Here is a 16,287-nt window from a genome sequence, read left to right as displayed (position 1 = left end):
CTCTACTTCTGCATTTTTTGAGATGGGCTGGAAGGATCTGAAGAGAAGTGCTCACTGTCACAGAGCATAAGCCACAACATGCAGAGTTACACGAGCTCCTTGGAGCCCAGAAAATGGAACAAGACTCCTGCCATGGAAATTCTCCTGCCAATTCAAGTTTCCAAGTGTGAAGCCAAGTCACACTGTACATCGGTGGATGGAAACTCATTCTCTGGGGACAACTAGGAACAAAGCTGCAGCTCCAAAACGCCTTTTGGAGAAGCCTCTCCTCTCTCCAAGAATACATGGAGGCTCCACAAGGATCACTGCCCTTGCCCAGGACAGGTCCATACTACCACAGTCCTCCCTGTGCTTTATCACCTTCCTTCCTGCATTGATGGGAACAACTAAATGACAAGTTAAAAGACAAGATGCAGGAGAAAGCAAGCAGGATGATGTGGCTCTGTTTAAATTTTCTCCATCAGACAGCTCATAGTTCCCTACTCCACTTTAGTGTATGGAAAAACTAGAAGGTACCTATTAGATGGTAATAGAATATGACTGTAAGTGAACTCAAGTTATGGTGCTTAGACACCCAAAGCATTCTTTATGGAAGTTCTTTTGTTTTAACAGGGGGTTATAAAAGATAAAAGAAGATAATAATTTGGTATTTTATTCTCAGTTAATCAAAAAGGTGGGAGGAGAAGGCATTAAACTGTTTTAAGTGTCTCTGAAGGAGAATCAGTAATCTGATGGAAAAGTGAAAGACTGACAACAGAAAGTGAACCTGACTCATTCAGATTCCATCACAGGCACAGTAGGAACGTACAAACAAGGGTTGGAAATTGCATCCACCTATAGATTCATATTTTAGTAATCCAAAGTATTATTAAAATATTTATTTTACAAGCTCACCATGCTGACAACTCCCATCACACAATCCAATGCACTACTGTTCTGAGAAACAAACCAAAGCATCACCACTCAAAACTCTTTCCCTAGAAACTTACTTTCTTTTCAACTGCTTCTGGCGTCTTCTTTTTGGGCTCTCATTTTCAGACTCGCTACTTGCCTTTAATTGAAAAGAAAGAAAATCAAGTTGTAGGCTTCAGGGTGGGCTGGCTCCTGAAGGATGCAAGTGAAACACGTGCTGGTGGTCCTTCCCCTGCAGCTTGAAGGACACTGGTGCAGAGCAGCGGCCTCCCAGCACAGCCACATCAGCTGCTCAGCCCTGCTGCTCTGCTCTCAGTGTGAAGAAGAAAACCCTGCAGGAAGCCTGGAGAGCTCCACAACATCACCTATCTTGAAGTGCCTGAGCTCAGGAGCCATCCATCCCCCAGCACCAGCCCCCAGTGCCCAGCAGACACCATGGCATCAGGCAGACCTGCAGTGTGTGCAACACCCCAGGGACTGCAAACCCACGGGTGAATTTATCCCAACAATTGCATTGTGATCTCTGCCTTCATTGCACAAACTTCCTACAAGGAATGAAATAAAAATGTTGTAAAAAGGCAATAATCTCATCAGAATTATCCTTGTCTTGCTGTTGGGTTTTTTCTCCCACAGCAAGTCACCAAGGACCTCACTGTGTCAGAGCTGTGTCCTGCTGCTCTCCTTCCTCCCAGTTCCACAGTCTCCACCAGTGAATTCTCTTTAGCTAAATATATCTAGAGCTATTCTAACTGCTTGCTGTACTATTCTAAAAGTGGGCGTCATGAATTCCCACAGACCAGGATAGCTAAAATAATCTCTTTATGCTGGTTGCACACAACCAGCATTTTCATAAAAACTAGTCAACCATGGAACAGATCACCACACAGATAACGTGACTTCTCCTTAGCCTCCCCCAGAAAACACAAATAGGCAGGGACAAACCTGAAGAAACCCACGTGAGATTTCGAAAGAAGTATTAAAATGACAGAAGTAGCCTCCAAGATTACTTGCTCCACACACTTACTGGAAAATCTTCCACTTGTGGCTGCTTTTTGCCACAGTATTCAGCTTTGGCCTCAGGCACTATCTGTCCATCACTATGGGTAGCACAGTTTGCATCCCCTGACATCCCCACTGCCCTCCTGGACAGAGCTCACAGAGCTGTGCACACATTGAGGAATAGTGTGAGCTGTAACATGCACCCTTCATTCCCATTTTCCAGCTTTCCTTCCACCCACAGAAACTTCTGCCTCACTTGCATCAGTGTATTCACTAAAATACTGGATGCCATGTCTGACCATGAGCTTTCCTGGATGTGGTGTCAGAGTTGCATGTGGCACAATAACAGCTTTTGCACAATATCTTACTACAAACACGTGTTCATCCACCTGATTCACAGCCCTGCATGAAATCCCTGTCTCGTTTACCAGCCATGAAGCAAGTGCCTGGCAAACACCATGGAGAGCCCTACCCACCCTTGCAACACAACCCAAGCATTCCACAGGTTTCAGTTTTGACACACAAAATTTAAAAGCCCTCAGTTTTCCCTTTCTCTTTTAATCTCTTATCCACTTTCTGAAGCTTTTCCACTCAAATCACTGGGCATGATTTTAACAGCTGCCCCTCAGTGCTCGTTTACTTTTGCTGTCTTTTGGCAAGCCACAGGTAAAGAGAGGTGGATTTCTCTTCTGCTCTGCGTCAGAGATCACACTGGGAGAAAACCAAATACAACCTTTAGCTCTTTGAAATTAACTCCACCTCTGTGCCAAAATGCCATTTTCCAAGTTCCTCGTCTAATGTCTGTACTCTCCTGCTGCTCTGTCACTTGTCTCTACAAAGCTGATGATTACCTCTAAATGACTTTTCCTCCCCTCTTCCACCTTGAAAAATCTAACTTGTGACTGCAGCTCAGCCACCTTCTCTTACATATTTCAAAGACAGCATTGTCTGTTTTGGATGTGTCAAGCCCAGTCCTATCTCCTCTGACACAGCCAGTCCCCAGCTTGAGTCATGTGCCTGCCTTGTGCTCCCACATCCTCCTCATCCCAGAATGGAGTAAATTCCTTGTTTAAAAGCATAGAGGACAGCAAGAGAGCCAGGCTATGCCAGGTGCAGAGCATGCCACTCAGGTTCTGTCTGCTCACCACCACCACCAGAACACACTGGTTGGGAAATCACATTGCAACTTGAATTTTTGTAATGTCACCTCCCCGAATGACACAAGCTAGACTGGCAAAGTCCATCCCCAGTCCCAGTGGGGCTTTTGTCAGCCCAGCATGAGATGCTGGGGTCACACTGCTCGCCCCAGAGCCCAAGTGCCAGTGCTGCCCTGCTGGAGTGCTGCTGCTGTGGCCAAGGGGAAAGACAAACCTGGCTCCCCCTTATCAAAATGTGCCCAACTTATTCCTGCACCACTGGACTAGGATCTGGCCTCTTACAATTTCCTCATCTCCAGCTGAAGGGATCAGCCTTCCCTCTCCATGCCTCACTGACTCCTCCCATCAATTCTTTCCCAGCACATAAAGTGCACACACTTTTACCAGATTAATTGCACTGTATTTTGCCATGGAGCAACACTGAACAAACATAATGCTGTTTGCATGTAGCACCAAGCAGAGCAACACAGAGCAATTCAAAGTTCTGCTCCTATAAATTATCCAGGAGTGTCCTTGCCACTAGCCCAGGCTGGGAGAAATGGAAATTCCAGGCCATTGGAGAGGAGGTCCAGGTGAGCCTCTGGAGCTCATACTAGGAAAGATAATGACTTGCTTAAACAGAGCCAGAAGTATTTTATACTAAAGTAAAAGTGAGAATTTGCTCATTGCAGGCTTAACAGAGGCCAAACTGGAAGAAGAAAAGCTGGAGAATCTCAGCTAACCAGGTTAGTTTTATGTCTGCTGAGCTTCTTTCCCAGTGAAACCAGTAGTGTTTGAATTTTCAGCAAATACATGAGGCAAAGCATTGACCAAAATGCAAATGAGCAGATTTTTTTCCAATAAGAAAACCAGCTGTATTTTTAGAACACACTGGTGCGTGACTTCTGGCCTCTCTCTGACAGAAAAAAATACGCTGACATTTGTCACCAATTTCAATCTGAAACTATTCTTTTTATAGTAAAAAGACTGTGTCTGGTTGGGGCACATTGATTTCTCAACCAGCCCATAATCACAGAATCATGGAATGATAAAAAGATTTGAGTTGGAAGGGATCTTAAAGGTCATTCAGTTCCAACCCCCCACCATGGGCAGGGACACCTTCCACTTGATCAGGTTGCTCAGAGCCCCATCCAACCTGGCCTTGGACACTTTCAGAAATGTGGAAGTGGGCACCCTGTGTCAGGGTCTCACCACCCTCACAGGGCAGAATTTCCTATATATATCTAACCTAAATCTCCCCCAGTTGAATCTAAATACTCTGAAAGGCACCTGGTTCTGCACACCTCACATGACCTGGCTTGCAACCTGAAGCTGATTTATGAACTGCAAAGAAAATGCCTGGGGAAGTAGTGTTTTTACTAAAAACCTCACACCTTCTCTTGTTCCTGGAGACAGCTCTGGGCTTCTGAGCAGATCTGTGCTCCTATGCAAAGCTGAACTTTCGCTTCCCCAATGGCTCAGCCCATGCCTGGATATTGACCACGAGTTATCACCCTTGCTGATCACACCTCAGGCACCGACACAACGAGCCCAGAAATCCTCAGAAGGTAACCATGTCTAACACACAAATCACCCTACCCAGAGTGCTGCTCTCAGAGGACACAGTGATTGAGCAGGGCCCAAAACCTGAATCACCTCCACCTCTGTGCAGGTGAATCACGGGGCAGCACAGGGGATGGTTCATCCACCCTTGCTCTGGTCTCTGAGCCACACACACTGCCTGCACCATGCTCTTTGAGAAGCATTAGAGAAGAAGGCAATTACAAGCCCCCACACACTGTGCTGGAAGTCCCAAGCAGCAAGAGAGAGTTGCAGGTCACTGGAGACAGGATTAACCCTGTGAAGGCAAAAAGCATCTTCAGATGTGCCTTGGGTTTCTGCCCCCTCCAGCAGCAGCAAGGAGTGCTCAGCAGCACACAGGCTTGAGCTGTGCTATCTCCTCTCTCTTGGTGTCTTCCAAAAGCAAGGCTTTCCACCTCCTCCTGCCCTCTGTGAGGCCCCAGCACTGTGCTCCTGACAGCTCACACCCTCCAACAGACTCTGCTGCAGATGGGAGCTGCCCTGTGGGGACCAGTCAGTGTTTCTTTGGGGAGAGAGGGGTGAGGGCATGCTCCAATTTTTTTTTATTTTGACTGTTTCACAGAAGTTGCAGTGATGAGGGTCATTTGAAGGACCTTTGGGAATTTTTTTGTTTTTTACAATATTTTGTGGTATAGCAAAGTTTTTGCATCTCAGATTTCTATTTATTTTTTTTTAATTTTACCTTAAGTAGTAGGAGATAAAGGTATTGAAAAAGAAAACAACATTTGCAAAACCACTTAATATTGTAAAACAAAAAAAGAAGGGACTTACCTGGGCCCCTAAGAGGGGGTGAGTGGAGCTCTGGGGTGGGTGTGAGGTTGCTGGCACAGTGCATGCCGGGGCATCGCACAGAGGGGCCCAGCCTCTGCCAACGTGAAAAGGAAAACAAAAGCTACGTCAATGGAGCACCCCGAGCCCCCTCCTGAGCTCTGCTCTGTGGGACAGCCAGCACAGGAGTCTGGGGGGCACTGGTGGCACTGGGGTGCCACCAAGGCTCAGCAATAACACACCAGAGCAAGGAGCTGGAGACCTGCACGTCACCCCTAGAGCATCCGAACACATCTTGGTGGCAAAGCACAGCCTGAGTCAGACAGCACCACTGGGCCCCTGCTCCGCTCAAAGTCTGCTGCTTATCTCCAGATTCCCAGCCCCAAGCTCCCCACAGATGGTTCTCTCTGGTTCTCCTTCCCCTATGCTGTAGCTACCTGACCTTCCTGCAGACCTGCAGGTGAAATGCTGCATGTAGAAAACCTGTCAGATGTAAATGAAGGCGGAACCTGATTTCTGCATCTTCAGAAAAAACCCAACAGTGTTCTGAAACAGGAACAATTAGAAGGTTTGACCAGGCTCTGACCACTGTCACCTTCAACTGAAGGATGAAAGACTCCCCAGTGTTCAACCAAAGAAAAGTGATGGGTCATAAAGCTGCACACACACAAATGCATTTATTAGTGGGATCCATTCCAGGACGGGCAATAATGACTGTTTTGTTGCTATGAGGTGTTTCTGGGAACTTTCTTTTATTCCTGGTTGGATTTGTGTTGCATTTTGGTCTCATTCTGTTTTTTTTAATTACACAGACTCCTCTCCAGGATATTCCTACAGCAGAGCAGACTTGCATTATGCCCCATTGCAGCAATCAGATCAGTGCATGCAGATGTCAGCCCAGGCAGTGTCCAGCTCACTCCAGAGGTCTCAGGCCAAGGATCCAGCTGCAGGATCTGTGAGATCCAACATCCATGCACCAAACTGGGACTCAGTGTTTACAAGGCAATGCAGTTGAGACCTCCCTTTCCTCTTTGGGTTTGATTGGTTTTATATGTTCAGTAATCTCTCATCCTTTTTCTTTTTCCTTACCTCATCTTTTATATTAAATCGTGACGGTTCTTGTCTGCTTCGGTTTGACCTCCTAACCCCATAAACATCAGGATATTCTTCCCACATCTGCAAAATAAACAGACCATCAGAAGGCCTGCTTCACCCCAATTATTTTTGACATTTTGGCTTAAAAAAAATCAACCAAAAACCATTAGGGAATTAGCAACCAGCAGATGGACAGTTTAAAAACTGGCTGGAAAGATTATTATTATTATTATTATTTTTGGATATTTGACACCTTTCTAAAGTGGCATGTGTTATCTCAGTGTTATCTTTACAGTGGTCCATCTTTCCACTGAGGCACAAATCACTCTCCAGCTCCCTCAGGCTGAAGGACAGAGTGTTGAGGTAATCAGCCCTCTGCAGCACTGGTGCCAAAGGAATGGAGGCAACACCTTGGATGTGGACTGAACAGACCTAACAACTCAGCAGGGCAATTCTCTGTCACTAACAGCTTCCAGCACAATTCCTTTCCTGGTGGAAAGCCCCACCACCAGCCTGGAGACATGGCCAGCTGCAGCTTCAAAGGTGAATTCTGTGGCCCAGCCTGGATGGCAAATGGAGCAAGATACCCTGTCATTTGGCAAGGCAAGGCAGTGGCTGCTGGTTCCTTTCCTGAATGCATTGATGGGAATGTGGTTTGGCAGTGCAGGACACATGGATGTGCAGAGGTGACTGCTGGCAATGGTTGTGCTCTTTGCTGTAAAACGAGGCCCTCACCAGTTCAATACACTGAGTATAAGAGCATGCAATTGTTCTTGTGGATGGGCAGGAGAAGGAGACACAAAAAAGGATGCCCTGAGGGGGATGAATGCAGAGCTGTGCTGGTGACACAGGACACAAGAGTTACAGGGCAGACACAAACCACCACCATGCCCCTCAAATTCCTACACCAGCAACTCCTCTCTCCCTCAGCAGAGCTCGTAGTTCTCTACATTGATTCATTTCCTTCTAATTCTCACTCTCTCCAATCCTCAAATACCTCTGCATGCCACTGGCAGGAAAAGGAAATCAAACTACACTGCCAGGTGCAGCAGTGATGGGATTGAGAGTATGATGGATACAAGGCTGCAGCCCAGCAGTTTTTCTGCCTCTGTTAAAGGAGTAATGGGAGAAGGGACAGACTGTGACAATGTGTATCTGTTGGGCATGCAAGCACTGAGGTACATTCTCATGAAAGAATAAACTCTAGAATTTAAATTTAATGCTCCCTCCCCAAACCATTTGAAGAACTTGTTTTTTCATCTATTAAATGGCATGGGTTTTGAATGTGGGAGCAACTTCCATGACAAATCTTAATAGCACAGATTAACCTCGCCTTTATGGGTGTATCTAGGCAAATACCAAATAAACAATAGTAATTAATTGCATTGGTTATTCAAGGGGAAGATGTATCAACATGCCTAGGTTAGACCTAGCTAAGGAAGACACCCATTAGCAGAGAAATTAAGGAAGGGAGAGGCTTTCTTATTAAAGGGTGTCCTGACCTTTTCATGTTTCACCCGTGCTAATTATCACCCTGGGTATGGATGCACTTCCTCACAGGATAATGTTAACATTTATTGTTAGGGACATGCTCTTAGAATCCTTCAGAGGGAGAGAAGACTTCCTTTGGTGCCCACTTATCAACAACAGACCGCAGATTTTAATATGGTGTTACCACAACTGCCTTATAAACTCATCCTCCCTTGTCAGTCTAAACACTGGAGGATTTAACCACTACCTGAGCCAGCAGCCTGGAGCTTTGGGGAGGGAGAAGGTGTTAACAAAATCCTTTATTTCTTCCTGGCAGGTCCGTGGGGAGCACAGGCTGGAAGCACTGCCCTTCCTCCTTATGCTTTACACACACAGCACCTTTCTCCATAAAACTCACTCTCAGGAGCAAGCTGTGCCCAGTGCAACCCACGGCTAAGAACAACAGGATGGTTACACACCACAAAGAAACAAACAAACAAAGCTGACCTAACCAGAATTTTCTCCTTCCAAGTGAACTCAGTTCACTGTCTCCAAATGGTATTTGGGCTCCTCTTTCTCACCTCACACTGCCCTGCGTTAGTCAGGTGCCTCCATGCCTCAGGTAAAGCAGGTACCTGAGGTGCAGCTTCTGCCCTGGGATGTGCAGAGGGATACCATGAGCAGTAACATCCACAATCCCCTTTCCTGCTGAACAGCAAGTGGAGGGAAAACCTGACTATCTGAGGTGTATTGCTAGGGAGGAGCTGGGAAGGCACAGGGAAAAAAACCCACAACAAAGAAGCACTGTTCTGTTCCGGACTTAATAAATAATATAAGTTCTTTTTTTTTTTTTTTCTCCTATGCTTTTTTGAGAGGAAGAGTGATGTAAAAACCCAAAGTGGTTCAAACTTCAAACCCTAGACAAACTTCAAACCTTCTTCCTGTGTATTTATCACATGGGGAAGGCTTTACTGCTTCTGAGAGACAGAATAGAGGAGTGGAAAGACAGAGGGAGAGGATGAAATGACAGGACCATGTACTGATGACAGGCACCTGCCCCTCATTGGCACCAGGTGCCCCAGGGGTTGTTCCACAAACACAGCAGCTCCTGCTCTCCAGGGTGACAGCAGCAGGGCTCCAGCACACAGCCCAAACAGCCCCTGGGGACACTGGAGGTCACAGGCTGTTTGGTCCATGTGCAAAGTGCCCAGGAATCTGGGCACAGCTTCACTGAGGTCCTGCTGCCTGACCTTCCATAACGTGAGTAACGTGTCCGTGCAGAGCAGCAGGGGCAATACCTTTTTAACATCTGCTATCCTTTCCTTCTTAGAGGCTGGTTTTTCTTTGGTTTCAGGAGGGGTCTGCTGGGATTTGGAACCCGTTGATTCACTTTCGGATTCAGACTGACTCTCAGAGGACTCGGAGCTGCTGTTTGACTCGCTGCCCTGCTCACTTTCAGACTGGCTTGCAGAGTCAGAGCCAGAGGCTTCTTCGGATGCCGAGTGACTAATGGTAGAGAAAGAAGAGGTTACATTTTAACTGCACTGACACAGCTGTGAAACACGCAGGGAGCAAACTTGAGACACATCCTGAGCCACAACAACAGGTTTGGAAAAGCCTGAATGCAAGTGTGGACCCTGTGTGTACACCCCTCACTGGCATTCTGCAGCAGAGGCAATTCCTTCCCAGACTGGCAGTGAACACGGGTGAGAGTGCAGCCCCAAAAATCCCTGTCCAGGATCTCCTGCTCATCACCGGAACAAAAGCAGTGGAGGTAGGTGAGGAGAAGCATCAGCAGTACCAGCAGCACAGGTTCTCCTGGGAGGGTCAGGGTGTCTTGGAGCGAGGCAGAGAAAGGCACAGCAGGGGCTGCAGCATTCACAGACCATCCTCTAATATTAAAGATGAGCAGTTGTTCCAGCACGGCTCTCCACTGCATCCCTGTGTGGCCAGTGGTTCCAAATAAAACTGATATCCGCTTTCTGGAAGAGACCAGTATCAAAAACACTATGCCCATAACACCATGAATGATGCTAAATGTTATGTTCTTTGCAAAAATAATTAATTCAGCAACAGGGGAGAAGAAAGAAGCTTATACGGGCTTGTGGCTGGAGCAGCTTCTTTTTAAAGGATTACACCAGTGCTGTGCAGGCTGCATTTCTCAAGCCAATAATGGGAGAGCAGAACACTAATTAGGTGTAGTTCCCCCGCTTTTTTTTCTTTTTTTTTTTTGTATCTTTATATAGAAATGGGCTAACACCCAAAGTATCCCCTTAAATAAAAGCTCCTCAACAAAACAATGAGAGGCCAAACTATTTCAGGTGGCCAAAATATTAAAATACTTTTGCCCAATCACTCCCAACATATATATCTTTTATTTTAAGATCCAAAAAACCAAACTGAAATCTCAGGACACCTTACCATATGTGGGCTGCAAGGCAGCATTCAAACCCCACTGCCACAAATAAAAACACAATGATGATGCCACAAACTTTTGGAACAAGGAGCACCCCTTTCCCAGTCAGCTTTCCACTGGCAACCGGATGTGTTTGTGATATTAAAATATTCACTTAAGTATAACACTAATGAAAGAAGAGTCAGGAAAAGTTTGCAGAAGCATTAAACAGATTTTTTATTTTTTTTTCTACTTTTGTACAAAAGTGATAAAGCACATGAAAGGCTTTGCTCAGATTTCATGATTCAAGGGAGAAACAATAGAAAGAAAAATTAAAAAAAAAAAAAAAAAAGAAAAAAAAAAAAGAACAACATAAACAAAAGCCAACCCAAAGCACGCATGTGCACATGTACATTTCCATCCGGCTCCGCAGGGGTTACCACGTGGGGACGCCCGGAGGGAGCGCGGCCCGTCCCGCTCCCGGCCGGGCAAATCCCGGGATCGCGGCTGTGGCCCGGGAGGCGGGCAGGGGGCAGCACCCGCGCGCCCTCAGGCGCCGCCGCCGCCATTTCGTGACCGCCCCTCCGCCGCCATCTTGCGACCGCGGGGCTGAGCCCGATCCCTGGGATGGATCCCTGGGACGGATCCCTGGGACGGATTCCTCGGATGGATCCCTGGGATGGATCCCTGGCACTGCCCCAGGGAAGGGGAACCGTGGGGAGCGCGGCCCTCCGAGCCTGAGGGGGCACAGAGCCCCTTCCTCAAGGAGCGGGGGCAGCCATCACCCGTGGCTACTGTTTCACAGTCCCAGCCTGGGTTTGAGGCAGCTGGGTTATCACACTGTGTCCTAAAAGCAGGGCTGAAAATTCAAGTTGAACCACGGCCATCTCAGGCCATGCCCAGGCCCTGTCCATGGATGGAGGTTATCCACGAGAACTAAAGGCACAGTGTCCCACTACACCCCTTGTTGTGTGGGCTCTACAACAGTTCCCCGCCTTGTCCACCACAGCTCTCCATTGCCACAGCCATGACCCGTGGTGATGCCACAGCCATACCACAGCCATGACCTGTGGTGGTGGACAGCCATAAACCATGGTGGTGCCACACTGCTCCTGGCAATGGCACTCCAGCAGCTCTGGGGACAGATGGTGTCCATGAGCAGGGCTCAGAAGGACACCATTCCACCGGGCCTCTACAAAAGAATGGGATCTGGAGGCATCCAAACTCGGCTGTCACAACATAAGTGGCAGCATCAGGCTCTGCTCGAGGCATGTTGGTGTCTCCTGTCCCACTGGGACGCATGGAAGAGGAAGACAGTTTTTCCTTCAGTCAGATTTCTGAGCAATAGCTGGAATAGGAATTTTAACAGCCCAGGCAAGACTGAGGCCAGACAGCTCTGACAGTGTTTGTTTAGAGGCAGAACAGTAATTGCTGTCCTCCTCTTGCTCTGGAGCTCTTTGTTCCTCAAAGCCTTAAGCTTTATTTCAAGGACACAGGGAGACAGGCTCTCTGCACATCAAGAGCCATAATTCATGTGCTTTATCCACAACATTGTCTGAACACTAATTCTTTTTTTCAGACTGTGAACTGTGCCATCTGAAAAGAGGGAGACTTCTCTGATGGCATACACATCTGTATGTGCAGATATTTGCCTGCACACCTGCTTCCCCTACTAAGGAAAGAAACACAGATGAGAAGTGGTTATGTCCTTTTGAAGGCTGTTGCAAATAATTTATTTTTTTTTACTAAGGAACAACCTGTTATTGAGGCGAAATATGTGTTTATCTTCTTTTCTATGTTGATCAGATAAAAAAATAACTGAAAGGCCTGTTTTCATAAAAGAATCCTTTCTAACTGTCACTGGGACAATCAGGAAGCATTTCTACCTGCCAACAGAATATAATATATTAGCAACATTAAATGTCAAATCTGGTCTAACACTGTATATACCTAGAGACCCAAGTCCTCTTTTCAGAAGTTATTTCTGGAATTTGTCCTGGTTTAATATCCCTGAGTTAGCATCCAAACAAGACCTACTTCCAATTGAACTAAAAGTAAGAAATAAGCTGTAATTATTTATCACAAAAATCACAATTCAGCCAGACCACCCTCCTCCAAAAACACCCATGAACATGAAAAGAAAGCAACAGATGGACCACTGGTAATTTCTTTGAAGAAACTCTGAAAAAAAAGCTGAGATCTGCAAAGACTCAGCCAAATACATTCCTCTGGTTTCTAAGAAATACTTTAGGCTGTAAGTCTGCTTTAATTAAGAGCTTGCTCCTGACTTGAAGGGGAGCAAAACTAAATCATTCCTTACCAAGAAGAACATGATCCTTCCAAGAAATAAGTAGCTGAAAGGCAGTGATAAGACCCTTTACAGTGAGGTATCTGAGTTTAAAAGGCAATTACCACATGCTTGAAGCCTCCAGATTTTGCATTTAATATTTCACATATGACTTCCTTTTATAGGGGATCATCTTTGCAAACAGCAAATCACTTTATAAGTTCTCAGAAAGAACTAACAGTAGATCTGCTTCCAGAAGGGGTGAGACAGCTGAAAAAATGTCCCCAATATGCATTTGTGAAACCAAGAACTGACTGGGGAATGGCTCTAACTGGGACCATTCTGCCCCAGCGCTTAAAATGTGGCTTTTGAGGGACAGAACTTGAATTCAGACAGGGGAATAAAGGAGGATTAATAACCCAACACCCTCCCACAAGCAAAGCTCCTCCCAGCTTTAAGAACTGTTGTGAATGTTTTGAATCTAAACAAGTTTGAATCCCAACAGCAACATTCCACTGAGCTTCGCAATCTCTGCAGGGATTCGGCAGCAGCAAAACCACCCTGTGAAGGCTGGAGAAGGACCTTGGCAGATTATCCCATGGCTGGATAACATCAGGGGCTGGGTGACAGCAGGAACCGTTGTATTTAACTCCTGTGCATTGCTGGCCACAGCATCGGAGTGCTGTGGGTGACACCCAGGGGCACACCAGCAGCTCACTGGCACCAGAATGCCCCAGCAGGTGGCTGCGACACAGCCCCTCCCTGCTCACCGTGTTCCCAGCACTGGCTGGACCTGCTGGGCTTCCTGATACCACACCTGGACAGCCCAGAGAAACAGCAGCTCACTGCCAGCTTAAGCCCAGGCAGGACCAGGCCTATACAGAAACAGAACAGTGGAAATAAACTGCACTTGGCAGTGCAGGTGAGTTGCAGATGGACAATGTAACAATAGCTTGGACTCAATGATCTCAGGGGTCTTTTCCAATCTGATAGATCCTGAGAAGAGGGTGAGCAGCCCAGGGCTGGAGGAGCTGCTGGGTCAGCCCAAGGATGTCTGGCAGAGCCAACTCTACCCAAGAGGGGCTCCTGAGCGCCCACAGCTCTTCAGCTCAGGCTGCCAGCTGCCACTCCCATCCACCAGCAGAACCAACCTGAGATTTACTCCAAAGCATAGAGCAGCAAGGCCTGTGCAAGCCACCAACTTAAAATTATTTAAACAGATCTGTCTTCCTAAAGTGACCTGTACAAACTGTGGGACACACAAGCATGGTGACAAACCACAGAAGGGGCAAACACATCGACTGAGATGAGGACTGGCTGCTGTTAAACATTTCCTTTTAATATCTGATCTATAAATGTGATGTTCCCTATTATGAAAAGAAACTATTTACAAGAACATGTAGTGACAGGACAAACGGGAATGGCTTCACACTGAAAGGAAGTAGGTTTAGATTAAATATTAGGAAAAATTCCTTGCTGTGAGCTTGCTGAGGCACTGGAGCAGGTTGTCCAGACAGGTTGTGAACGCCCCATTCCCTGGAAGCATTTGAGGCAGGTTGGATGGGGCTGTTGAGCAGCCTGGTCTAGGGGAAGGTGTCCCTGCCCATGGCAGAGGTTAGAATGAGATGATCTTTGAGTTCCCTTCCAACCCAAACCATTCTATGTTTCTATATAAACGTATATGAAATGGCTACATACATTGCAAATACAAACAAGCACCATCAATGTTGATATGTGCACTCAAGTCACAGGGTAGCTGTAAAAAGGCACTAAACTAAATTTAACCTTTAGGCTAAACAAGCCAGGGAGAAGAACACAAGATGGGTTCTAGTTACAGATCACTAGATAAAGAGAAGATAATACGGGTAGCACAGAGGACTGAGCAAATACCACAGTAATCACAGACAAAGCCATATAGACACTGCACATGGAGTGTGCAGGAGAGCCAAGCAAAGGACAGATTGTGACACTGAATATAAATAAATGCATTCCTAGCTTTTTCAGTTCCCTTGATTTTATTCTGAAAGTCTGCTAAAAAGTGATTGGTGCTTGCTTGTCTCTCAAGGCAAAGATTTTCTGAGTGAGAAGCCTTGAGATGGGTCATTTGGTGAAAGAGCTTTTCCCAGTTTATTACCTGCAGGGAAAAGTAGAAATGGGGGGAAGGGAAGGAAGGAAAACACTCCTGCTCCTCTACTCTCCATACCTATGAATGGTATTTTTAACCATTGATCTTCGAGCAAGAACTTAAACTAGAATATTCTAAACACAACCAGGCTTCTCATACTGTTTAGGAGTGAGTCTCAAACTCTGAATACTCAAAATACGGTTTGTATAAATCTGGGCCAGCCTTAAATGGGCACAACAAACTCCCATGGTGATAGGGCTGGCCCTTCCAGATTACCAACAAGTTCTTCAAAGCAGCATAAAAATATTTCCTTAACCTCCTTTTATGATCAGCAACTTTTTTTTTCTCCCCTTAAACAGGCACGTGAGAAGCTCTCATGGAGAATCCACCTGTGTCTGCAAACTTCCAGCCTATTCTGGCCACTGCTAGTTAACTCAGCACAGGACTCCCAAATGCCAAAGGCAGAGCTAAATATATCCCTCATCGCTCAGCTACAGCTCAGCAAAGCACATTGGGCTATCCTGAATGATACAGACTTTCCAAAAGCTGGTGGGGTTTTTTTCCTCCACTAGGAAGACACTATGTTGTGTTTGCATAAGCAAGCAAAAAGAGCAATTCATTCATGACGGGGAGAGCTGGCTCTCTCGCCCTCTGATTTTTAAGCCAGAGGCTAAAAATGCTTGGGATGTCTAGTGGGGACAGAGAAAAAAAAGAAAGAAAAAAAGAAAAAAAAAAAAAAAAAAAAAAAAGCAGAGGGACAAAAGGAGTCAAAACCTGTCTGGTTGATTAAGGAGCACCATTGATAATCTCCAAGGCAGCATCCTTCCCTTTCCCTGCCCAGAAAGGGGAGAACAATTGCAGTTTCCAGGGTTTGAAAGGGCCCATCTCTCCCTCGCCGGGAGGCAGCCAAGCATTTCCGAAGCGTTTCCGGGCTCCACATCCCACAGCAGCGGGCGGAGCCCGGCTGCTCCTGGCAGCTCCCAGCTCCTCCTCACGCCCAGCCAAGGAGAGGAGCAGGAGCCGGGGGTGCAACCCTTCTTCAGACAGCGGGCAGGGCTGTCCCTGTGCCCTCCGCCCTTCCCGTTCCAGCCCCGCTGCGCCATGGCCCCAGGGACAGCCAGGCTGAGCCCAGCGGCAGCACAAAGGGGACTCTGCACACTGGTGCAGCCCATTGGCAAAGGACGTGTGGATGCGTGAGAGGGCAGGAGTGTGCACACTGAAAAAGTGGGTACTTTTCCTCCCTTAACATTTGTAAACTTCTTTACAACCTCTCAGATCAAAGACATGGAGTGTATATGGAAATTTAGGACCATGACGGTGCAGAAATTCCTTTATGGTTCCAGGTGACCTGCAGTTCAGAATAAGGGAGCCTGACCTGGCCTGAGGGGGTTATTCCTAGTGACTCTTAAAAGCTGTTTTTAAACAAGAGATGTAAGCCTAAAGTTTTACAGGCAGCACATTGCGTTCAAATCTCTACTGGTGACAACTCTGCAGTGAA

At 46.7% G+C, this 16,287-nt stretch overlaps 1 protein-coding gene across 4 annotated transcripts in view; it reads right to left on the bottom strand.

The window, feature by feature from the left end:
• CHD2 (chromodomain helicase DNA binding protein 2) overlaps window positions 1-16,287 on the bottom strand; it is an 85,369-nt gene that overhangs the window by 31,742 nt on the left and 37,340 nt on the right. For 3 of the 4 annotated variants that reach the window (XM_063169898.1, XM_063169897.1, XM_063169896.1), the window contains exons 7-9: window positions 9,281-9,488; window positions 6,507-6,593; window positions 990-1,051 (exon numbers count right to left, since the gene is read on the bottom strand). In XM_063169898.1, the coding sequence (XP_063025968.1) occupies window positions 990-1,051; window positions 6,507-6,593; window positions 9,281-9,488 (357 nt within the window). The remainder of the gene's footprint in view (window positions 1-989; window positions 1,052-6,506; window positions 6,594-9,280; window positions 9,489-16,287) is intronic. The other variant, XM_063169899.1, reaches the window with a different exon arrangement.

Source organism: Melospiza melodia, chromosome 15 (assembly GCF_035770615.1).
Source record: "Melospiza melodia melodia isolate bMelMel2 chromosome 15, bMelMel2.pri, whole genome shotgun sequence".
In the NCBI taxonomy this organism is placed as follows: Eukaryota; Metazoa; Chordata; class Aves; order Passeriformes; family Passerellidae; genus Melospiza; species Melospiza melodia.
The sequence above is the reverse complement of the archived record's forward strand: the minus strand, read 5'-3'. Positions and strand labels throughout refer to the sequence as shown.